This window comes from Emys orbicularis, chromosome 20, assembly GCF_028017835.1.
Source record: "Emys orbicularis isolate rEmyOrb1 chromosome 20, rEmyOrb1.hap1, whole genome shotgun sequence".
NCBI lineage: Eukaryota > Metazoa > Chordata > Testudines > Emydidae > Emys > Emys orbicularis.
Genome location: NC_088702.1, coordinates 23,402,296 through 23,425,476, shown reverse-complemented (window position 1 = coordinate 23,425,476; position 23,181 = coordinate 23,402,296). Strand labels below are relative to the sequence as shown.

The 23,181-nt window shown below is 65.4% G+C and overlaps 3 protein-coding genes across 3 annotated transcripts; 2 read left to right on the top strand and 1 right to left on the bottom strand.

Annotated features, from left to right (window-relative positions):
• Positions 1-364: 364 nt before the first annotated feature.
• On the bottom strand, positions 365-4,685 carry LOC135892445 (interferon-inducible GTPase 5-like). The gene is made up of 3 exons (XM_065420235.1): positions 4,679-4,685; positions 2,901-3,603; positions 365-1,893 (listed from the first exon to the last, which is right to left on the bottom strand). Exons 2-3 carry the CDS (start codon positions 3,593-3,595, stop codon positions 732-734), a joined length of 1,857 nt encoding a protein of 618 aa, XP_065276307.1. The 5' UTR covers positions 3,596-3,603; positions 4,679-4,685; the 3' UTR covers positions 365-731.
• A 1,180-nt stretch (positions 4,686-5,865) lies between these two features.
• Positions 5,866-8,255, top strand: LOC135892477 (interferon-inducible GTPase 5-like). The gene is made up of 2 exons (XM_065420267.1): positions 5,866-6,488; positions 7,052-8,255. Exons 1-2 carry the CDS (start codon positions 5,866-5,868, stop codon positions 8,253-8,255), a joined length of 1,827 nt encoding a protein of 608 aa, XP_065276339.1.
• A 4,854-nt stretch (positions 8,256-13,109) lies between these two features.
• On the top strand, positions 13,110-16,761 carry LOC135892190 (phospholipase A2 inhibitor and Ly6/PLAUR domain-containing protein-like). The gene is made up of 5 exons (XM_065419902.1): positions 13,110-13,158; positions 14,396-14,515; positions 15,317-15,472; positions 16,066-16,209; positions 16,568-16,761. The coding sequence occupies exons 1-5, from the start codon at positions 13,110-13,112 to the stop codon at positions 16,759-16,761; spliced, it is 663 nt and encodes a 220-aa protein (XP_065275974.1).
• Positions 16,762-23,181: the final 6,420 nt, after the last annotated feature.

Here is a 23,181-nt window from a genome sequence, read left to right as displayed (position 1 = left end):
GCACCAGGGAGTGGAGTGCAGTGCCCCCTATTCCCAGCATGCACTGGTGTTCAGAGCCCCACATTCCCAGAATGCCCTGGGGCATGGAGATCCCCAACTTCCCAGGGTTGACTGGGGTGTCCAGCACCTCAAATTCCCATGATGCACCAGGGAGTGGAGTGCCCCATATTCCCAGAATGCACCGGGGTGTTCAGAGCCTCAAATTCCCAGAGTGCAGTGGGGCATCCAGTGCTGTGCTGCAGGGTGGAGGTCAGCAAGGGCGCCCCCTTTCCTCTCCCAGGCAGGGCTGGCCCCAGCGTGGCCCAGCCAGCAGCCGCGCTTTCATCCTCAGAGTTTCCCATCAACACAGAGCAAAGGTCCTGTCCGGGTCTCCATTTTATTTCTGATTGAAGGAAAACAGACAAGAAAGAACTCATACAAAGTCTGCACTGCAGAGGGCCCAGTGTGTGTGTCCCTGGCTAGAACATCAGCCTCGTTGAGCTCAGCAGGGCGCCCCCTAGGCGGGCAGGTCGCACATTATTCTGACAAGTGCAGGACACAGGAAAAAAACATGCAATGCCACAGCTAGATAACCACACTCCTCTAATGCAGCAGCAACCCCTGTGTCACACAGCCGCCCTGTAATTCAGCACCAGGAGAGGGATCCCCACATAAACAGCCCCCGAGCCCGCCTCAGAGGTGGCTGCATCTCCGCGCTGGGGGAGGAAACACTCTACAACCAGCCCCTCCCCCTACTCCTTGGCATAGGCTTGGCGCAGCATCCGCTCTGCATCCTCCGTCATCTCTGCCAGGGCCTGTGTCAGCAGCCTGTAGGTGGCCTCCAGGGAGACCTCGGGCTGCCCCTCGGCCCTGTGGCCCCAGTAGGGCACCAAGCTCCACATTCGGGAGGAGAAGGGCACTGGCTTAGTAATCTGCTTCAGCACCTGCTCCGGGTCCAGCCGCTTGACCCAGGGGCTCCGGATCTCGGCCTGGAGCAGCCCGGCCGGCTTCCCTGTGGCTTTGGCCACCTGGGCCAAGGACTCCTCGTCCAGGCCCAGCTCGATGGAGAAAGCCGAGACTGTGTCGACGAGGCTGGTGGCCACATCCGGGCCAGGTTTCTCTGCGCAGTACAGGCAGCTCTTCAGGGTCTTGCCCCAGACGTCCTTCATCAGCGCCTTGCTCTTCCTCCTCACCAGGCGGCTCAAGGCCACGGGGATGGCCTTCTCCAGTGCCTCCCTCTTCAAGGCTGGGGCGTCGCTCTCCAGGGCCGCCCGGAGGGCCGGCAGGTCGTAGGCCTCGCGGAGAAGGCTGGAGACGAGGAAGACCCTTGGGGAGCCCACGCCGTCCTTCTGGAGGGCATCCACGCAGCTGCTCCGGATCTCCTCCAAGGGGCCGGGCTCGGGGCCGGGCTCAGAGCCGGGCTGGGCGTCCACATCCACCTTGGTCCTGACGAAGAAGAACCGCTTCCCGGCCGCGCTGATGGCCCGGGCGAGCCGGCTCTGGGCGTGGCGGTAGCGCTCCGAGGCCGTCAGCAGGAAGAAGTCGTAACGGGACAGATCCAGCCACCCCACGTCCTCCTCCGTTACCCCCACTCCCGGCAAGTCCCACAGATACAGGCCAGGCACAGTGGGGTGGGTGTAAGCTGTGGCTTTCCGGGTGGTGGCTGTCACCCCCGTGGGTGCTGCCTCTGGCTCCCCGCAGCCCACCCCCCTCAGAGCGTTCACCAGCGCCGACTTGCCCGAGCCAGCCTCCCCCAGCACTGCCACGTCCAGCCGGATCTGCGAGGGCTCCTCCAGCGCCGAGCAGATGATGGCAGGCACCCCTGCCAGTCCCCCCGTGGCGCAGGCCTGGTACAGCTCCTGGATCTTCCTCGTGTTCACAGCCCTCAGGTCCTCCAGCTCCCCGTCGTGGGCCCTGCACAGAGAGGACGGGACGGGGGGATTGGAGCCCCTCTGCTGAGCTTTGGGTAGAGAGGAAGCTTGTACCTGGTGTCACTGGAACCCAGGACACTTGGGATCTGGTCCCAGCTCAGCCACAGACACCCTGTGAGTCACTGCCTCTCTCTGGGCCTCAGTTTCCCCACCTGTAACATGTGGGAGAAGGAGCCTTCTTTTGTCTATGCAGAATGGAAGCTCCACCTCTTAGAGGATGTGGGGCAGGGACTGGGGCTTGGGCGGGGTCTATGCAGCACCCCACAGCGGAGCCCCTTATCTCGGACGGGGTCTATGCAGCGCCCGGCACAATGCAGCACTTAGTGTGATGGGGCCCCGCAATACCTCACTGCAGTTTCTGTTAAAAAGCTGATTTTTCAAAGTGCTGTAAAATTTCCCCCACTCCCCTCCCAGAGCCAGAACCCAGGAGTCCTGGCTCCCAGCCCCCCTGCTCTGACCCGCTAGACCCCACTCCCCTCCCAGAGCTGGGGAGAGAACCCAGGAGTCCTGGCTCCTGGCCCGCCCTGCTCTGACCCGCTAGACCCCACTCCCCTCCCAGAGCTGGGGAGAGAACCCGGGAGTCCTGGCTCCCGGCCCCCCCTGCTCTGACCCGCTAGACCCCACTCCCCTCCCAGAGCTGGGGAGAGAACCCAGGAGTCCTGGCTCCCGGCCCCCCCTGCTCTGACCCGCTAGACCCCACTCCCCTCCCAGAGCTGGGGAGAGAACCCAGGAGTCCTGGCTCCCGGCCCCCCCCTGCTCTGACCCGCTAGACCCCACTCCCCTCCCAGAGCTGGGGAGAGAACCCAGGAGTCCTGGCTCCCGGCCCCCCCTGCTCTGACCCGCTAGACCCCACTCCCCTCCCAGAGCTGGGGAGAGAACCCAGGAGTCCTGGCTCCCGGCCCCCCCTGCTCTGACCCGCTAGACCCCACTCCCCTCCCAGAGCTGGGGAGAGAACCCGGGAGTCCTGGCTCCTAGCCCCGCCCCGCTCACCTCTTCAGCTGGATTAGCTCCTCCTCCAGTTTGTCCTGGAACTGGCTGAACTGGTACCTGTCCGTCTCCAGGGCCGAGACCAGGAAAACCCTGTTGGGCTCCAGCCCGTTCTTGGCCAGCACCTCGGCCACCCTGTTCCGGGCCAGCGCCAGCGCCTCGGCCGAGTTGTACCGGGTCCGGAACCGGCGCTTGGCCGTGTGCAAGTCCAGGTCCACCTTGGTGCGCACCACATAGTAGGGTTTCCGCTTCTGCTGGAAGGCCTTGAGGAGCTGCAGGTGGGGATCTGCCGGGCTTCCCTCGGCCACCACCAGCACCAGGCAGGTGAACTTCCCCAGGGCCCCCAGCCGCTTCGTGTAGTCGCCCGGCTTCTCCGGCTCCTGGAAGCCCGGGAGATCCCACAGTGCCAGGTTGGGGTAGGTGGGGTGGGTGTAGCCGGCCGGCTGCCCCGGGGGCTCCGGCGCCTGCTGGAAGAAGGCCTGGGCGTTGTCCAGGCCGGGGCGTTCTCCCACGAGGGCGTGGATCAGTGTGGTGACCCCGGCGCCCCGGCGGCCCACCACAGCCACGTCGACCTTCAGGGCGTTGACCGAGTCCACCAGGGCCTGGAGACGGGCGGCGGCCGTGACGGGGTCGTGGGCTTCGTAGCGGGTCCGCAGCTCCCGGAGGAAAGCGTCGTCCAAGCCCGCCGGGGCTGCCATGGCCACCGCTGCGAGGGGAAGAAAGCTGGAGTCAGGACTCCTGGGTTCTCTCCCCGGCTCGGGGGGGGGGGGGAGGGAGTGTGGGCTGGTGGTTAGAGCAGGGGCCGGGACACCAGGACGCCTGGGTTCTCGGGGAGGCGGGGGCCAGGATGCCCGGGTTCTCGGGGGGGGCTGGGAGCCAGGTAGGGTGACCAGACCTCCCAATATTTCGGGGTGTCCCCCGCATCCCGACCGATCTTTGGTCGGGACGTAAATTGTCCCGATATCCGCCGGCAGCGCTTTTTTTTTTTTTTGCCCCCCCCCCATGTGTCCCGATTTTTTTCTTTCCCTCATCTGGTCACCCTAGAGCCAGGACGCCTGGGTTCTCTGGGGGAGGCGGGGGGCCAGGACGCCTGGGTTCTCGGGGGGAGGGGGGGAGCCAGGATGCCTGGGTTCTCGGGGGGAGGCGGGGGGCCAGGATGCCTGGGTTCTCGGGGGGAGGCGGGGGGCCAGGACGCCTGGGTTCTCGGGGGGAGGCGGGGGGCCAGGACGCCTGGGTTCTCTGGGGGAGGCGGGGGGCCAGGATGCCTGGGTTCTCTGGGGGAGGGGGGGAGGTTGGTGGTTGGGGGGGGTAGGGAGTCAGGACGCCTGGGTTCTCTGGGGGAGGGGGGGAGGTTGGTGGGGTAGGGAGTCAGGACGCCTGGGTTCTCTGGGGGAGGGGGGGAGGTTGGTGGTTGGGGGGGTAGGGAGCCAGGACGCCTGGGTTCTCTGGGGGAGGGGGGAGCCAGGACGCCTGGGTTCTCGGGGGGGGGGGGGGAGGCTGGTGGTTGGGCGGGGGGGGGGGGGGAGCCAGGACGCCTAGGTTCTCTGGCGGAGACGGGGGGGCCAGGACGCCTGGGTTCTCGGGGGTGGTGGTTGGGGGGGGCAGGACGCCTGGGTTCTCGGGAGGGGGGCTGGTGGTTGCGGGGGGGGGGGGCTGGGAGCCAGGACGCCTGGGTTCTTGGGGGGGGGGATGGTGGTTGGGGTGGGGGGCCAGGACGCCTGGGTTCTCGCGGGGGGGGACAGGACGCCTGGGTTCTCGGGAGGGGGGGTCCAGCCGCTCACCCGCAGTGGGTCCCTCCCGGCCGATGGCTCCAGGCCCAGTGACAGCGGGGCCGGGAAATAGAAACCGACGCGGCGGCTCCTCCCCGCGGGGGCCGGGCCGGGCCGAGCCAGGCCGGAGGGGGAGGAACCGGGAGAGACGCCGGCGGAGCCGTGAGTGCGGGAGGGAGCGTTCGTGTGACACCCTCTCTGCCCCCCTTCAGCCCCCGATCCGCCCCCCGCTCCTCGTGCACCCCCCGTCTGTCCCCTGCCCCGTGCACCCCCGATCCGTCCCCTGCACCCCCCATCCTCCCCCCGCCCCCTGCACCTCCGATCTGCCCCCTGCACCCCCGATCCATCCCGCTGCACCCCTTCTGTGCGCCCCCTTCCCCCTGCACCCCCCGATCCGCCCCCTGCATCCCCTGATCCGTCCCCTGCACCCCCTCTGGCCACCCCCTTCACCTCCTCCCCATGCACCCCCTGCCCCGTCCCCTGCACCCCCGCCCCGTCCCCTGCACCCCCCGTCTGTCCCCTGCCCCGTGCACCCGCGATCCGTCCCCTGCACCCCCCCATCCTCCCCCTGCCCCGTGCACCCGCGATCCGTCCCCTGCACCCCCCCATCCTCTCTCCGCCCCGTGCACCTCCGATCTGCCCCCTGCACCCCCCGATCCATCCCGCTGCACCCCTTCTGTGTGCCCCCTTCCCCCTGCACCTCCCGATCCGCCCCCTGCATCCCCTGATCCGTCCCTGCACCCCCTCTGGCCACCCCCTTCACCTCCTCCCCATGCACCCCCTGCCCCGTCCCCTGCACCCCCGCCCCGTCCCCTGCACCCCCCGTCTGTCCCCTGCCCCGTGCACCCCCGATCCGTCCCCTGTACCCTCCGCCCCGTCCCCTGCACCTCCCATCCTCCCCCCGATCCGCCCCCTGCACCCCCGTCTGTCCCCTGCCCCTTGCACCCCCGATCCGTCCCCCTGCACTCTCCTCTGTCTGTCCCCGTGCACCCCCAATGTACCCCCCTCGGTTTATCTGTCCCTGTGTACACCTTTCCATCTGGTTCAAGAGGGGGCTGGGGTATTGGGGTGGGCTGGGATCAGGGCGGGGTGGGGCAGGGTCAGGAGAGGGTGGGGGCGCCGGGGTAAGGGACAGACCCCCGGAGCCACGCCCCCCCTCCCCCGACAATCACTTCTCCTTCTGTCTCCGCAGCACCCAGATGAACGAAGCCCCAGGCCCCGACATGCTCCCGCAGCCCCCGGTGGACACCTCGCCGGGCTCCCCGGACCGGGGCGACGTCTCGGTGGTGATCGTGGGGGCGCCGGGCTGCGGCAAGTCGGCCCTGCTCAACGCCGCGCGGGGCCTGGCAGAGGATGACGCCCGCGCGGCCCCGCTGGGGGCCCCGGCGAGCTCCGGGGGGCCCGTGCTGTACCCCGACCCGGCCCGGCCCAACCTGCTGCTCTGGGAGCTGCCCCTGACAGAGTGCGAGGGGACGGAGCGCTGGCTGGCCGAGGGGGACGTGGTGCTCCTGGCCACCGACGGGCTATTCGGTGCCAGCCATGCCCGCCTGGCCCAGGAGGCCCGTGGCGCCGGCAAGACGGTGCATTTCGCCCGCACCAAGGCCGACCTGGACCTGCACACCCTCCGGCGGCTCCTGGGAGAGCGCTACGACTGGGCCCGGGCCCTCGACGCCCTCCGGGCCGCCTGCACCCAGTCCCTGGCGGCCCATGGCCTCGGGGAGCCTCCGCCTGTCGTCTTCCTCGTCTCCAGCCACGAGCCCCAAGAGCTGGACGGTCCCCTGCTGCGCCAGGCTCTGGTGGGAGACGTCAGGGTGTACGAGAGGTGCGGCTTGTTTATTGTAGGGTCTCTCAGGCGGGCCGCTGTTGTGGGGATGCTCGGGAGAGGTAGGGCTGGTTTGTTATTGTGGGGTTTCTTAGGAAGACGAGTGTGGTTGCTGCGGGCGGAAGGGCCTCAGGTGGGGTGATATTGTAGGGTCTCTTTGGAGGGCTCCATGCAGTGCTTTGTTATTGTAGGGTCTTTTGGTGGGTTCATTTTATAGGGTCTCAGGTGGTTTGTTATTGTAGGGTCTCCCAGAATCCCCAACACCCAGCCTGTCCCTCCATGTCTCACCCTCACTGGTCCCCCCCACTCCTCATCCCGTGTCTCCCCTGCTCTGCCTCCTCCCCACTCCTGCCCCATACTCCCCGGTCCTTTCTTACTCTGTTCAGTCCCCCCCAGCATCTCATGCCCCCTCTACCCCCCCCCAGTGCTCCCCATTGTCTTATGCCCCCGGTGCCCTCTGGCATCTCACACTCCCTGTGCGCCCCCCCCACCGGTGACCCCCATTGTCTCACGCCCCCGTGCCCCCTGGTGCCCCCATTGTCTCACGCCCACTTTGCCCGCAGGGTGCTGCGCCCGACGCTCTCCGGCTTTGAGCAGATCAGCGAGCGGGAGGTGGCTGAGATCCAGGAGGCGTACGAACTGGGCGGCCTGGCGGAGGTGGTGACCCGGGTCCAGTGCAGCCTGGAGACCCTGTGGAACGCCCGGCTGGATGTGGCCGTCACCGGGGAGTCGGGGGCCGGCAAGTCCACCTTCGTCAACGCCCTGCGAGGCCTGAGCGACGAGGACGAGGGGGCGGCCCAGACCGGCGTGACCGAGACCACGGCCCAGCCCACGGCCTACCCCTACCCCGGCTACCCCAACGTGACGCTGTGGGACCTGCCGGGCATCGGCACGCCCAGCTTCCAGGCCGACCGCTACCTCGAGGCCGTGGATTTCACTCGCTACGACTTCTTCATCATCCTGGCCTCGGAGAGGTTCAAGGAGAACCACGTCCGCCTGGCCCGGGCCATCGTGGAGCAAGGCAAACGCTTCTACTTCGTGCGCGCCAAGGTAGACAACGATCTGGAGGCCACGCGGAGGAGGAAGAACCCGCCCGAGGAAGAGGAGGTGCTGGAGGAGATCAGGAGGGACTGCCGGGAACGGCTGGGCCAGGCCGGGCTGGGCGACGCCAAGGTCTTCCTCCTCAGCAGCTTCGAGATGGAGAAATACGACTTCCAGGCCTTCGAGGACACCTTGGAGCGAGAGCTGCCCGGGCACAAGCGTCACGCCTTCCTCCTCTCCCTGCCCAACCTCTCGGGGGCCATCATCGAGAAGAAGCGGCAGCTGCTGCACCAGGAGGTCTGGAAGGTGGCCTTGGTCTCCAGCCTGGTGGCCGCCGTGCCCTTGCCGGGGCTGGCCTTCACCTGCGACGTCTCCATCCTGCTGAGGAAGCTGGCCGCCTACCGGCAGGATTTCGGGCTGGACGCGGCCTCCCTGGCCCGGCTGGCGGAGAGGGCCGGGAAGCCGCTGGAGGCGCTGCGGGCCGAGGTGCGCAGCGTGCTCGGGCGCAGCATCAACAAGGAGGTGGTGATCGGGCTGCTGGGGAAGGCCACCGGCGGGGGCTTGGTGGTGGTCAACTTCTTCTTCCACCGGATCCCCATCTACGGGGCGCTGGCCTCCGGGGGCATCTCCTTCCACACCACCTACTCCATGCTCAGCCTGTGTCTGGAGGAGCTGGCGGCCGACTCCCAGCGGGTTCTCGTCAAGGCCTTCGACAGCGAGGTCTGAGGGGGCTTCCAGCCTAGCTAGGGGACCCCCTCCCGCAGCTAAGGCAGAACGGCTGTGTTATTGTAGGGTCTCTCGGGCGGGCTGGGGGCCGCGTGCATTGCTTGGTTATTGTAGGGTCTCCTGAAAGGGGCCTCCATGCCCAGTCCTCTCCCGAAATCTCTGGTCCTTCCCCCCGCCCCGTATTCCCATGGCTACTGTCTCAGCACAGCCACCCTTATAGCAACCCCCCCGCTGGGTCAATCGGCCATAGCGCCACTGTAGTCAATGGGGCCAGTTCCCCAGCTGGCCCCGATGCCCCAGCGCGGCGCTACAGGCTGCTTTGCTGCAGGGAGCGGGGTGGGGGCTCTCCCCTGATGCCCCAGTGCGGCGCTGCAGGGAGTGGGGTGGGGGGCGATTCTCCTTGCAGTTCTCCCCCCACAGCCCCCAAAATCCCTGAGGTCGCTAACACAGACTCCGTCCCTGCCCTGCCCCACGGCGGCTCCGGCTCATGCAGGGATCTTGGCGTGACGCAGGCCCAAGGACGAGGCCTCTCCTGGTCCACGGGTGGGTCTGACCTGGCTTATGGGGCTTGGGTCCAGTCCTGTTCCCTGGCTTTTGGGGGGCACTGGGGCAGCAGTGAAATGCAGGGGGGGGCCGTTCTGCAGGGGGTCCCTGATGGTCCTCGAAAGGGGCAACGTGTGTGTGTGTGTGGGGGGGGGGGGGTTTCCTTCCACAGCTCTGCTAAGAACGCCCGTATGGGTTTGTACCGCACCTAGCGCTACCGTAATGCATCTAATAAATAGCAATCGTGATGTACCGCACCCAGCGCTACCGTAATGCACCTAATAAATAGCAATCGTGATGTATCGCACCTAGCGCTACCGTAATGCACCTAATAAATAGCAATCGTGATGTATCACACCTAGCGCTACCGTAATGCACCTAATAAATAGCAATCGTGATGTATCGCACCTAGCACTACCGTAATGCACCTAATAAATAGCAATCGTGATGTATCGCACCTAGCGCTACCGTAATGCACCTAATAAATAGCAATCGTGATGTATCGCACCTAGCGCTATCGTAACGCATCTAATAAATAGCAATCGTGATGTACCGCACCCAGCGCTACCGTAATGCACCTAATAAATAGCAATCGTGATGTATCGCACCTAGCGCTACCGTAATGCACCTAATAAATAGCAATCGTGATGTACCGCACCCAGCGCTACCGTAATGCACCTAATAAATAGCAATCGTGATGTATCGCACCTAGCGCTACCGTAATGCACCTAATAAATAGCAATCGTGATGTACCGCACCCAGCGCTACCGTAATGCACCTAATAAATAGCAATCGTGATGTATCGCACCTAGCGCTACCGTAATGCACCTAATAAATAGCAATCGTGATGTATTGCACCCAGCGCTACCGTAATGCACCTAATAAATAGCAATCGTGATGTATCGCACCTAGCGCTACCGTAATGCACCTAATAAATAGCAATCGTGATGTATTGCACCCAGCGCTACCATAATGCACCTAATAAATAGCAATCGTGATATACCGCACCCAGCGCTACCATAATGCACCTAATAAATAGCAATCGTGATGTACCGTACCCAGCGCTACCATAATGCACCTAATAAACAGCAATAGTGATGTACCGCACCTATCACTACTGTAATGCACCTAATAAACAGCAATCATGATGTACTGCACCTAGCACTACCATAATGCACCTAATAAACAGCAATCGTGATGTACCACACCTAGCACTACTGTAATGCACTTAATAAATAGATGCGGTACATCACAATTGCTAGCACAATAGGTCCTGGGCCTGGACTGGAGCTACCGGATGCTACCGTAATGCACCTTATAAATAGCAATGGTAATGTGTGCCCTCCGCCTTCATAGGGCCTGATCCTTAGCTCCAGGGAGACACAGAGTCTGGTGCCCAGTTCCTGTATGTAAGATGAAGGTCACGTCACGGAGAATCCCCCCTCCCCCCGGATCTCTGCCTGGTTCTTCAGCCAGGACTCCTGGGTTCTCTCTGAGCTCTGGGAGGGGAGTGGGGTCTGGTGGTTAGAGCATGGGGGCTGAGAGCCAGGACTCCTGGGTTCTCTCTGGCTCTGGGAGGGGAGTGGGGGCTGGTGGTTAGAGTGGGAGGGAGGCCGCTAGGAGCCAGGACTCCTGGGTTCTCTCTGGCTCTGGGAGGGGAGTGGGGGCTGGTGGTTAGAGTGGGAGGGAGGCCGCTGGGAGCCAGGACTCCTGGGTTCTCTCTGGCTCTGGGAGGGGAGTGGGGGCTGGTGGTTAGAGCAGGGGGAGCTGGGAGCCAGGACTCCTGGGTTCTCTCTGGCTCTGGGAGGGGAGTAGGGGCTGGTGGTTAGAGCAGGGGGGGCTGGGAGCCAGGACTCCTGGGTTCTCTCTGGCTCTGGGAGGGGAGTGGGGGCTGGTGGTTAGAGTGGGAGGGAGGCCGCTGGGAGCCAGGACTGCTGGGTTCTCTCGGAGCACTGGGAGGGGATGGAGGAGGAGGAGGAGGAGGAAGAGTCATTTGCAATAAAGAGACTCATTGTGCCTCAATAAACTGACCTTCTCTGAGACTCAGGCTATTTTTAGGCTGCTCTTTCCGGGGGGGGGGGGGGGGGCGGTTCCCACACATCTGCCAGCCGAATTACACCCGGCCCCACATCACCTTCCCTGCCTCACTGAGCCCCGCCCCCCAGCACTGGCCCTGAAGGCCAGAGGGCAGCCCCCCCACTCCGCTCCCTGCAGCACAGTGCCCCCGAGGGGATTGAAATCAAGGCCACGATCCTGCTCTGCTTCCTGCTGGACCAGTCTGCCCAGATTCTTGGCATCACCTGCTGCGGAGCCGCCGGGCCCTTCGCGCCTGGCACCACTGGCACGCTGCTGCGGGTTTGACGTGGCACGAGGGGTCAGGGACAGCGCGTCCCAGCAGCAGCCTCCTGCCTCTGGGTGCTCGGCCAGGCCCCATTCCACAGCCAAGTCCCCCTGCTCTAACCACTAGCCCCCACTCCCCTCCCAGAGCTGGGGAGAGAACCCAGGAGTCCTGGCTCCCGGCCCCCCTGCTCTGATCCACTAGACCCCACTCCCCTCCCAGAGCTGGGGAGAGAACCCAGGAGTCCTGGCTCCCGGCCCCCCTGCTCTGACCCGCTAGACCCCACTCCCCTCCCAGAGCTGGGGAGAGAACCCAGGAGTCCTGGCTCCCGGACCCCCTGCTCTGACCCGCTAGACCCCACTCCCCTCCCAGAGCCAAGGAGAGAACCCAGGAGTCCTGGCTCCCAGCCCCCCCTGCTCTAACCACTAGCTCCCACTCCCCTCCCAGAGCCAAGGAGAGAACCCAGGAGTCCTGGCTCCCAGTCCCCCCTGCTCTAACCCCGAGACTCCACTCCCCTCCCAGAGCCAAGGAGAGAACCCAGGAGTCCTGGCTCCCAGCCCCCCCCTGCTCTAACCACTAGCTCCCACTCCCCTCCCAGAGCCAAGGAGAGAACCCAGGAGTCCTGGCTCCCAGTCCCCCCTGCTCTAACCCCCAGACCCCACTCCCATCCCAGAGTCGGGGAGAGAACCCAGGAGTCTTGGCTCCCAGCCCCCCCTGCTCTAACCACTAGCTCCCACTCCCCTCCCAGAGCCAAGGAGAGAACCCAGGAGTCCTGGCTCCCAGTCCCCCCTGCTCTAACCCCCAGACCCCACTCCCATCCCAGAGTCGGGGAGAGAACCCAGGAGTCCTGGCTCCCAGCCCCCTGCTCTAACCCACCAGCCCCAACTCCCCTCCCAGAGCGGGGGATGGAAGCCTCCATGGCATTGGCCCAGTCTGCCAGCAGCTCCCCCACCTGCCCATGGAAGGTGCCACAGGGGCAGTTATGGGCCCCACCCAGGGTTCAGCAGGAAAAGGTTAAACACGCCTAGGACCCGGGTTCTGTAGCTGCCTGATATAGGATCTGGGTCTAGTGATTAGGGAGGGGGGCTGGGAGCCAGGACTCCTGGGTTCTCTCCCTGGCTCTGGGAGGGGAGTGGGGGCTGGTGGTTAGAGCAGGGCTGGGAGCCAGGACTCCTGGGTTCTCTCCCTGGCTCTGGGAGGGGAGTGGGGGCTGGTGGTTAGAGCAGGGCTGGGAGCCAGGACTCCTGGGTTCTCTCCCCCGCTCGGGGAGGGAGGGTAGTGGGTTGGAGTTGGAGGACTAGATGGCCAGGCCTGGAGAATGACTAAGGGGCATTGAGCTGGGGGGGGGGGGGGGGGCTGCAGGTCGGGACTGAGGGGCACCGTCGGGGTCTGTGCTAACTCCTGTGGTACAGGCCCATCGCCCCGGGCCTCAGGCCTCTTAATCTGCGGTTTCTGGATGACGCAGTCACTGCCTCTGGAACAAATCAGCCACGCAGCGAGGGGCAGCTGGTATGTCTCCATGCACACCTAGCGCTGGGTGCAGCCAGCGCCACCGCCCAGCCCCCCTGCTCTAACCACTAGACCCACTCCCCTCCCCAAGCCAGGGAGAGAACCCAGGCGTCCTGGCTCCCAGCCTCCCCCAACCCCAAGACCCCACTCCTCCACTGATCTTCCCTACAGAAATACCCCCAATGCTGTGAACTTCCCCCCAGCAGTGCCATCTGCCTCCCGGACCTGTGGCGGTCGGGTTCGATTGGGGACATTCCTGTGGTGGGGCCGGGGGATTGAATTTCATGGGATGGGATGGGGGGGGGGAACAGGTAGAGCCGGTGCCCGGGAGTTTTCCAGCCAAGCCAAGCCCAGCCCAGGCCAGCCCGGGGCCGCCCCTGGGTCTGCCGGCCCAGCCCAGCCCAGCCCTATAACAGCCCTGGGAGGCAGCGCTGGCCCCACAGCCGGCCCGAGCCTGCGACAGCATGGGGGAGCTGCTGGGCCTGTGCGTGCTGGCTGCGCTGCTGGGCACAGGTGAGGGGGGGGGCGGTGCACACCCCAGGGCACCGGTCCCCAGCCCCAGGGCACCCCATACCCAGCCCCCAGCCCAGCCCCAGGGACACCCCTGTACCGGTGCACCGGTCCCCAGCCCCCAGGGACACCCATTGCCCAGCCCCAGGGCACCCTGTTCCCAGCCACAGGGACACCCCTGGACCCAGCCCCCAGGACACCCCCCATTCCCCAGCCACCGGGTACCCCTGTACCCCATTCCCCAGCCCCAGGGACACCCCTGTATCCAGCCCCCAGGGCACCCCGTCCCCAGCCCCCCAGCCCCAGGGACACCCCCATTTCCCAGCCCCAGGGCACCCGGTCCCCAGGCCTCGGGACACCCGCCATACCCAGCCCAGCCCTAGGGCACCCCTGTACCCAGCCCCCAGGACACTCCCCAGCCCCAGGGACACCCCTGTTCCCAGCCCCGGGGCACCCTGTACCCCTGCACCCATCCCCCAGGGACACCCCTGTACCCAGCCCCCAGGGCACCCCTGTACCAGCCCCATGGACACCCCGACCCACGCTGCTACTCAGTCCGCGCACCCCAGGGCCCCCCGTCCCCACTGTTAGATGGCCGTAGACACTCACTATCCCTCATCTAGCCCCATACACAGGATCTATCTAGCCCCACAGATACCGCCTCTGGCTACCTACGGGGGGGGGGGGGGCGGGGGGGGGGAGAGGGACGTGGGGATAGGTATGGGTGGGGGAGGGGATGGATCCTGTTGTCACTTCACCCAGTGAACTTTTGGTTATTTAATGTCTAATAGACTCCAGGTCTCGGAGGGGAGTGGGGGCTGGTGGGTCAGAGCAGGCGGGTGGGAGCCAGGACTCCTGGGTTCTCTCCCCTGGTCTGGGAGGGGAGTGGGGGCTGGTGGGTCAGAGCAGGCGGGTGGGAGCCAGGACTCCTGGGTTCTCTCCCCTGGTCTGGGAGGGGAGTGGGGGCTGGTGGGATAGAACAGGGGGGTGAGAGCCAGGACTCCTGGGTTCATTCTGGGGCCATGGCTCGGTGAGAAGATATGCAGCGATACAGGCTGAGCGAGTGATTCGCTCCCCTGGCTGCAGGGCCACTGTGTCTCCACGGGGGCAGGATGGAATTTCCCCCACACAGGCGGGTTGATGGGCCCATGGGGCCGGTCTGGGGGGGCAGGAGGCGGGATGCCGGGTGAGATGGGCCCGTTGGAGGGGCTCTGACTGCGCTTCCCTCCCCTGTGCCCAGGGGGCGCCATCTCCTGCTATAACTGCACCAGCTCGGAGGGCTACAACTGCACCACGAACCAGGCCACCTGCACCAGCGCCGTCAACAGCTGCATCACCATCGCCCGTGACGAGGAGCAGGGTAGGGCCCGGCCTGTGGGGCTGGGGGAGTGGGGACAAGCAGCGCTGCAAGCTTCCCCCCAGCAGTGCCCCCCGGAGCTGCAGGCCTCCCCTGTCAGCAGTGCTCCGATGCTGGGAGCTTCCCCCCAGCAGTGCCCCCTGGAGCTGCAGGCCTCCCCTGTCAGCAGTGCTCCGATGCTGTGAGCTTCCCTGCAGCAGTGCCCCCTGGAGCTGCAGGCCTCCCCTGTCAGCAGTGCTCCGATGCTGTGAGCTTCCCCGCAGCAGTGCCCCCTGGAGCTGCAGGCCTCCCCTGTCAGCAGTGCTCCGATGCTGTGAGCTTCCCCGCAGCAGTGCCCCCTGGAGCTGCAGGCCTCCCCTGTCAGCAGTGCTCTGATGCTGGGAGCTTCCCCGCAGCAGTGCCCCCTGGAGCTGCGGGCCTCCCCTGTCAGCAGTGCTCCGATGCTGGGAGCTTCCCCCCAGCAGTGCCCCCCAGAGCTGCAGGCCTCCCCTGATAATGGTGCCGCCCGGCACTCCAAGTTTCCCATCAGCAGTGCCCCCCCAGTGCTGCGAGCTTCCCCCCAGCAGTGCCCCCATTTGACATTGCGCACGCCTCCCCAGCAGTCCCCCCCACCCCAGTGCTGCGAGCTTCACACTAGCAGTGCCCCCCCATGCCACAGGTAGACTGAGGGGGGTGCGGGTACAAACCCCGCGTGTGTCCTAGCCCCTTGACTGCTCCATCCCAGGGGGATTCTCCCCACAAATCATGGCTTGCACCATCCCCATACCCCGTGTCTCACCCCCGGTGCCCGCCCTGTCCTGCCAGGGGATGAGGACAAGGAGAAGACGGTGTACGAGAAGAAATGCAACTCAGACGACCGGCTCTGTAACCGGTTCTACGGGCTGACGGCCGGTGCCTACCGTCTGCGCTGGAACTCGACTTGCTGCCGGGCGGACAGCTGCAACGTGCCCGAGATCACCCGTAGGAGCCCCCTGGGCGGCGCCAGGACGCCTGGGTTCTCTCCCCGCTCTGGGAGGGGAGTGGGGTCTCGTGGTCAGAGCAGGGGTGGGGGCTGGGAGCCAGGACTCCTGGGTTCTCTCCTTGGCTCTGGGAGGAGAGTGGGGGCTGGTGGGTTAGAGCAGGGGTGGGGGCTGGGAGCCAGGACTCCTTGGTTTTCTCCCCGCTCTGGGAGGGGTGTGGGGGCTGGTGGGTTAGAGCAAGGGTGGGGGCTGGGAGCCAGGATGCCTGGGTTTTCTCCCCGCTCTGGGAGGAGAGTGGGGGCTGGTGGGTTAGAGCAGGGGTGGGGGCTGGGAGCCAGGACTCCTTGGTTTTCTCCCCGGCTCTGGGAGGGGAATGGGGGCTCGTGGTTAGAGCAGGGGGGGCTGGGAGCCAGGACTCCCGGGTTCTCTCCCTGGCTCTGGGAGGGGAGTGGGGTCTAGTGGTTACAGCAGGGGGGCTGGGAGCCAGGACTCCTGGGTTCTCTCCCTGGCTCTGGGAGGGGAGTGGGGGCTGGGAGCCAGGACTCCTGGGTTCCATCCCCGATTACTCCTTGTTGTTGTGTCTCCTTCCCGCAGTGCAGCCCAGCTCCAGGGTGCCCAACGGGCTGCGCTGCCGGTCGTGCTTTGCCCGCGGCTCGGACGTCTGCGTGCCCACCGAGGTGCTGAACTGCACGGGCCTGCAGACCCGCTGCATCCAATTTGCCGCCACCGCCGGCGCAGGTACCGGGGGCCGGGCTCTGCTGGGGGGGGAGGTGAGGTTCAGCCGCATGTGTATTGGGGGGGGCCCTTGTGCCTATGAGGGGTCATGCCCATGGGGTGGCTGTGGGTCTGTTCCCATGGGGTGGTTGGGGGGATATGTGGGGGGCTGATGCCTTTGGGGAAGTTGGGGGACTGTGGAGGGGGGCTGGTGCCCAAAGGGCAGTTGGGGGGCTGGTGCTCCGGGCTGGGTGGGGGGATGTTTGGGGGACCGATCCCCATGGGGCTGGTGGGGGGCTGCGTGGGGGGCTGGTGCCCATGGGGCTTTTGGGGGGCTTTTGGGGGGTCCCTTGCGCCCCTAACCCTCTCCCCTCCCCCCCAGGGTTCGAGGGTCTCCGCGTGGCCTTCATGGGTTGTGCCACCCGCAGCCTGTGTGACGTGGGCGCCGTGGCCCTGTTCGCCTCCCAGCGCCAGGCCGTGCTGAAGACCAACCTGTGCAGCACGGCGGGGGCGGCCCGGGGGGGGCTGCCCCTCCTCAGCCTGGGGGGGCTGGTCCTCTGGGCGCTGCGCCCCTGATTGCATCATCCCCCCTCTGCAGCACCCCCCTTTGGCGGGGAGCCCCCCCCGATCGCACTTTCCCCCCCATAGTGCTGGGAACTAGCCCCTTCCCCGGCAGTCGCTGCCTCCCGGTCATCCTCCCCCCAGCCCAGCACTGCCCCCCATCACCCCCCCAAAGCTGGGCACTGCCCCCTTAAATGCCACCTGCTACGCCCCTCCCCACCTGCCCCAGCGCCCCCTCCCCCCCCGTCACTTCTCCCCCGACACAGTACTTCCCACAGCCCAATTCCTTGTCCTCTTCCCTGGGTTGGGTGGGAGCCGGTGCCCCCCAGAGGGGACAGGCCCCTGCCCCATTCCCTGCCCCCTGAGCCAGCCAGTCCCTGCCCTGGGGTCAGATGGGAGCCAGCGCCCTCCAGAGGGGACAGGCCCCTGCCCCATTCCCTGCCCCCTGAGCCAGCCAGTCCCTGCCCTGGGGCCGGATGGGAGCCAGCGCCCCGCAGAGGGGACAGGCCCTGTGTCTGTTCGCTGGTCGTGATTGCCAAACCCAGGGCTTGCAGGAGTTTCTTTCCCACCTGAGATCTGGGATCCGGGTTGATTTTCCGGTTTCATTCTCGTCTCACCAACCCGGCTCACGCGACGGGAACGGCCAGTTTGGGTCAAAAATGCCGTTGCAGAGTTTTATATAATAAAGTTGAAAATACACACAAGTTTGTGTTTATATGGGGAGCCCTCGCCTGGCACTGGGACGCGGCCGCTCTGGGGTGGGGCACAGGGGCTGGTTACACGGGGACCCCTCCCCCAGTGCTCAGATGTGGCCGCTCTGGGGTGGGGCACAGGGGCTGGTCACACGGGGACCCTCCCCCCGTGCTGAGATGTGGCCGCTCTGGGGTGGGGCGCCGGGGCTGGTTACACGGGGACCCTTCCCCCAGTGCGGAGATGTGGCCGCTCTGGGGTGGGGCACAGGGGCAGGGTATACGGGAACCCCTCCCCCAGTGCCGAGATGTGGCCGCTCTGGGGTGGGGCGCCGGGGCAGGGTATACGGGAACCCCTCCCCCAGTGCGGAGATGTGGCCGCTCTGGGGTGGGGCACAGGGGCTGGTTACACGGGGACCCCTCCCCCAGTGCGGAGATGTGGCCGCTCTGGGGTGGGGCACAGGGGCTGGTTACACGGGGACCCCTCCCCCAGTGCTGAGATGTGGCCGCTCTGGGGTGGGGCGCCGGGGCTGGTTACACGGGGACCCCTCCCCCAGTGCGGAGATGTGGCCGCTCTGGGGTGGGGCGCCGGGGCTGGTTACACGGGGACCCCTCCCCCAGTGCTCAGATGTGGCCGCTCTGGGGTGGGGCGCCGGGGCTGGTTACACGGGGACCCCTCCCCCAGTGCGGAGATGTGGCCGCTCTGGGGTGGGGCGCCGGGGCTGGTTACACGGGGACCCCTCCCCCAGTGCTGAGATGTGGCCGCTCTGGGGTGGGGCGCCGGGGCTGGTTACATGGGGACCCCTCCCCCAGTGCGGAGATGTGGCCGCTCTGGGGTGGGGCACCAGGGCTGGTTACACGGGGACCCCTTACTTGGCACTGGAGTGGGGGGCGGGGCCTGTTCATTAGAGGGCTCCCAGACTGAGTCCCCCGCCCCCCCCTTTCAGCTGGGAATGGGGGAGAGGCGGCAGCCGAGAGCTGGGCTGGGATCAGAACCAGCCATGCTGGACCGGCCGGGGGCGGCGCCCCCTTGGGGCAGCTCTGACCCCCCCCCTGGAGGGGCCTGCCACTCACCCCCCAGGCTGGCGCCCCTTTGGCCGAGCCCCAGGCCAGCTGATGTTGCCATGACGCCACCACTTATGGGCAAGGGAAGGAGAAGAATTTAAGGAACAAAAGGATGAAAGAGGGAACATTTCTGGGGCCGGCTGGTTCCTCCAGGGCCTTCTGCTCAGCCCCCATTTTCTGCACTCACAGAGTCGTCTGGGCACTCACCCCACTGCCAGGCACCCTGCCCAGCCAACTCCCAGCCCCCTGCTCTAACCTCCAGCCCCTACGCCCCTCCCAGAGCCGGGGAGAGAACCCAGGAGTCCTGGCTCCCAGCCCCCCTGCTCTAACCACCAGCCCCCACTCCCCTCCCAGAGCCGGGGAGAGAACCCAGGAGTCCGGGCTCCCCGTCTGTTCCCCAGCGACTGGAATTCCTTGGCCTTGGTTGTGTAACCTGCCCCCAATTTCACCTCTCTGCTGTGGGTGGTGAAATCACGGCACCGGCCTTACGCAAGGGTTGTTGTGTTTGTGCCCCCGGGCTGGGCTGGCCACGGAGCTGCTGATGGGGGGCGGGACAGGAGTCTAGGGGGGCAGGATGACCCCCCCTGCGTGTGGACGCAGGGCAGGATTATGGGCTGAGGGTGGGGGGTTGTTTGCAGTTTATATGTTCTAGAAGTGATATGATTAATTATTACCGATGGATTTTTTGCTGTTTAAGATTCATTGAATCTATAGTAATTATTATTGTTCCAGTTTATAATCTATTAAGTTTATATTAAGTATTAAATATTAATTATTCTCGCTGAAGCTGCTCTTTTATTGAATGTATGTTAATTATTAATGAATAAATGTTAATTAGGTTTTGCAATTTCTATGTTAGTGGGTTTGTATTATGTCACGGACTCACAGATCGTGCCCACTCTTGGCCCCGTGCGGTCCGTGGGGGGTGCCCCTTTCAGAGCGACAGCCCTTCTCGGGGGTCCACTCTCTCTCGGGGTCAGGCCCCTCCACCTCCTGGAGCCGCACCTCTCTGAGCCTCAGCACGTCTGTCTCTGCCGTGGGCCCCCTCAGGGAGTCCCCTCGCTCTGGACCCCCGGGGCCTCCACCCCCGAAGGGACGATGCCCCCCCCCTGCCCTGTTCTCTAGCCCGGAGCGACTCTCAGCCAGCGTAAAACAGGAGTGTTATTGAGAGTTGAACACAGCACAGGAAACTCTCAGGGCCTCAGGCCTGGCCTCCCTCAGCCCAGCACATCCCAGTCTCCCTGCATCCAGGTGGGCTCTGCCTGCTGCCCCTCTCCAGCCCAGAGCCCCCCTGCTCCTCAGCTGGGCATCTGAGATCCCCGGCCTCCCCTCCCCCCCGTCCATTGTCTTCTCTCCAGGGAAACAGGGTCGTAAACCGGGGCCTCCTCTCCTCGGGCCTCCTCTCCTCGCTTCTGTCCTCTGGCTGGAACCGGCCGGTCAGGTCACCGGGGTCCTCACTCTGCAGCCCATTGTCCGCCCACTGGCCAGAACCGGCTGCGATTCCTGAGCTGGGTCTCCAGGTCCGGTCGCTGGGGTATCCATCCTCCAGGCCATTGGCTGGGGTCCCACGTTCCCTCTCCGGTCCTGTGTCCCCACGAACTCCCTCTCCCCTCCCCTCGTTAAACCAGTAACCCCCAGGGAAACTGAGTCCCACCCCCTCCGCATGCAAACCATTGAAACCCCACCGAAAACAAGAAAACAAACAAGAAAATCCCCCACTTTGTCACATATTAATTACTAATTATTACATATTTATTGGGAGGGGTTTTTGCAGGTTATATTTGAGTGGGTTTATATTAATAAACCCAGTGCCCAAGGAGGGGTATTTCTGCCCAAGAAAAAGCCTGAAGGGAAGTTTTATTTGAACAGTCCGAGAAGGGAAACTGAGGCAGGCTTTGTCAAGCTGCTCTGCTGGGCTGTACACTGCAGCAAACGCCCCGAGCAGCGGCACTGGGTGGCCACCCGGCCGGTTTTCAATGGGACAGTCCCAGGTTTTGGCTTGTGTGGCCTCGTGCCATTTGCAAAGCCCTCATGTCCAGTCTTTTGGATGGAGGGGGGGGAGAGGTGCAGAAGGAGGCGGGACCGGGGGAAGAGGCTGAGAGGGGGGCTTGGCCCCGAGGGAAAAGACTGAAAAGGGGGCGGAGCCTGTAGGAGAGGTGGAGAAGGGGGAGAGGCCTTGGGGAAGAGGCAGAGAAGGGGCGGGGCCCAGGGGCAGCAGGTTTGTATAATTTTTGGTGGTGCCCGGAGTGAGTCCAAGTCTCCCCCTCCACCTGCCTAAGGCTCTGGGAGGGAGTTTGGGTGCTGGGTGCGGGCTCCAGGAGGGAGTTTCAGTGCAGGAGGGGGGAGGGGTTGGGCTCTGGGAGGGAGTTTGGGTGCGGGAGGGAGTTTGGGTGCTGGGTGCGGGCTCTGGGCTGGGGCAGGGGGTTGGGGTGCAGGAGGGGTGCAGGGAGCAGGCTCCGGGAGGGAGTTTCAGTGCAGGAGGGGTGAGGGGTGCGGGCTCTGGGAGGGAGTTTGGGTGCAGGAGGGGGTTTGGGGTGCAGGCTCTGGGAGGGAGTTTGGGTGCTGGGTGCGGGCTCTGGGCTGGGGCAGAGGGTTGGGGTGCAAGCTCTGGGGGGGAGTTTCAGTGCAGGAGGGGTGAGGGGTGCGGGCTCTGGGAGGGGTTTGGGTGCAGGAGGGGGTTTGGGGTGCAGGCTCTGGGAGGGAGTTTGGGTGCTGGGTGCAGGCTCTGGGCTGGGGCAGAGGGTTGGGGTGCAAGCTCTGGGAGGCAGTGTGACGAAGTGGGGGGTTGCATCAACCCCTTCGGGGGGTGGAGGCCCCGGGGGTCCAGAGCGAGTGGACTCCCTGAGGGGGCCCACGGCAGAGACAGACGTGCTAAGGCTCAGAGAGGTGCGGATCCAGAAGGTGGAGGGGCCAGACCCCGAGAGAGAGTGGACCCCCAAGAAGGGCTGTCGCACTGAAAGGGGCACCCCCCACGGACCGCACGGGGCCACGAGTGGGCACGGTCTGTGAGTCCGTGACAGGCAGTTTCAGTGCAGGAGGGGTGAGGGGTGCGGGCTCTGGGAGGGGGTTTGGGTGCAGGAGGGGGTTTGGGGTGCAGGCTCTGGGAGGGAGTTTGGGTGCTGGGTGCGGGCTCTGGGCTGGGGCAGAGGGTTGGGGTGCAAGCTCTGGGGGGGAGTTTCAGTGCAGGAGGGGTGAGGGGTGCGGGCTCTGGGAGGGAGTTTGGGTGCAGGAGGGGGTTTGGGGTGCAGGCTCTGGGAGGGAGTTTGGGTGCTGGGTGCGGGCTCTGGGCTGGGGCAGGGGGTTGGGGTGCAGGAGGGGTGCAGGCTCCGGGAGGGAGTTTCAGTGCAGGAGGGGTGAGGGGTGCGGGCTCTGGGAGGGAGTTTGGGTGCAGGAGGGGGTTTGGGGTGCAGGCTCTGGGAAGGAGTTTGGGTGCTGGGTGCAGGCTCTGGGCTGGGGCAGAGGGTTGGGGTGCAGGCTCCGGGAGGGAGTTTCAGTGCAGGAGGGCTGAGGGGTCGGGCTCTGGGATGGGGCAGGGGGTTGGGGTGTGGGAGAGGGTGAGGGGTGCGGTGCTTACCTCGGGGTGGCAGCTACTAGGCAGGGGGACCGCGGGGGGGTCTCCGCGCGCCGCTGTGCTCAGGCACCGCCCCCACAGCTCCCATTGGTCGCAGTTCCCGGCCAATGGGAGCTGCAGAGTCGGCACTCGGGGCGGGGGCAGCGTGAGGAGACGTTCCCCCCACAAGGCCGTAGGGCCGTTCCGGCCAGTTCCGGGAGTGGTACAGAGCCGGCCGGGCAGGAAGCCGCCTGAGCCCCACCGCGGTACCCAAGACAGATCAGATGCCCGCAAGGGCTCCCGCAGTCTGGGAAGCTTGAGAGCCACTGGCGAGATCAACGGGAGGGCGAAGGTAGAACAGTGCGTTCGGCCTTTCGTTCCGTCCCCATGGAGCAGCAAACGTTCACCCTGAGCACGGCCCTGGGCCTCACAACCCAGCAAAGCCGCCGCGCCGGGGGGGATGCTCATGAAGAACTTCAACCCCAGGAAAGTGCTGACTCCAAAGCCGGGGCCATCGTGTGCTGACCGCGTTCCTCCCTCCCCCCTCGAAGGCAAAGCCCCCGGGGGTGGGGGCCCTGGCAGCTTGTCCTGGCTTCAGGGAAGGATCCTGCCTCGCTGGCCTGGCTGGACTCTTACGGGGAACGGAACCGGATGCAAAGCGGGGATCCCCGGAGACCGTCTGGGCACCTGGAAAGACTCGGGAAACTGGCAGTTTGGTGTGGAATTACCGACTGCGACTCACCTGGGCATGAATTATACCGGCTTTAACCCCTCGTAACCTCACTTCCCCTCCTTCCTACAGACCTGGCTGCCAGCATTGTCTTTGGTGCAGGGTCTGGGGTAAGTGACCGGTCTCCTGGGGCTGGGAGCGGAGGTGAAAGGAAGCCGGTCCGGTCGGGTATGGTGTACCGGCAAGAGCCAGTGCGCCGTGCTGGACCGGACCGGCTTCTCCGGCGGTGATTTAAAGGGCCCAGGGCTCCAGCCGCTGCCCTTTAAATCACCGGCTGAGCCCTGCCGCCCTGGGGTAGCGGCAGTAGGGCTCCCGCGGTGATTTTAAGGGCCTGGAGCTCCGCGGTGGCCAGAGCCCCGGGCCTTTTAATTCACCGCTGAGCCCTGGGGCTCCCAGCCGCC

Coding starts and splice junctions, on each gene's coding strand:
- LOC135892445 (XM_065420235.1), bottom strand. CDS start 3,595: ATGGCAGCCCCGGCGGGCTTGGACGACGCTTTCCTCCGGGAGCTGCGG. Junction 1,894..2,900: donor GAGCTAATCCAGCTGAAGAG/GTGAGCGGGGCG, acceptor CTCTCTGTGCAG/GGCCCACGACGGGGAGCTGG.
- LOC135892477 (XM_065420267.1), top strand. CDS start 5,866: ATGAACGAAGCCCCAGGCCCCGACATGCTCCCGCAGCCCCCGGTGGAC. Junction 6,489..7,051: donor GACGTCAGGGTGTACGAGAG/GTGCGGCTTGTT, acceptor CTTTGCCCGCAG/GGTGCTGCGCCCGACGCTCT.
- LOC135892190 (XM_065419902.1), top strand. CDS start 13,110: ATGGGGGAGCTGCTGGGCCTGTGCGTGCTGGCTGCGCTGCTGGGCACA. Junction 13,159..14,395: donor GGCTGCGCTGCTGGGCACAG/GTGAGGGGGGGG, acceptor CCCTGTGCCCAG/GGGGCGCCATCTCCTGCTAT. Junction 14,516..15,316: donor CGCCCGTGACGAGGAGCAGG/GTAGGGCCCGGC, acceptor CTGTCCTGCCAG/GGGATGAGGACAAGGAGAAG.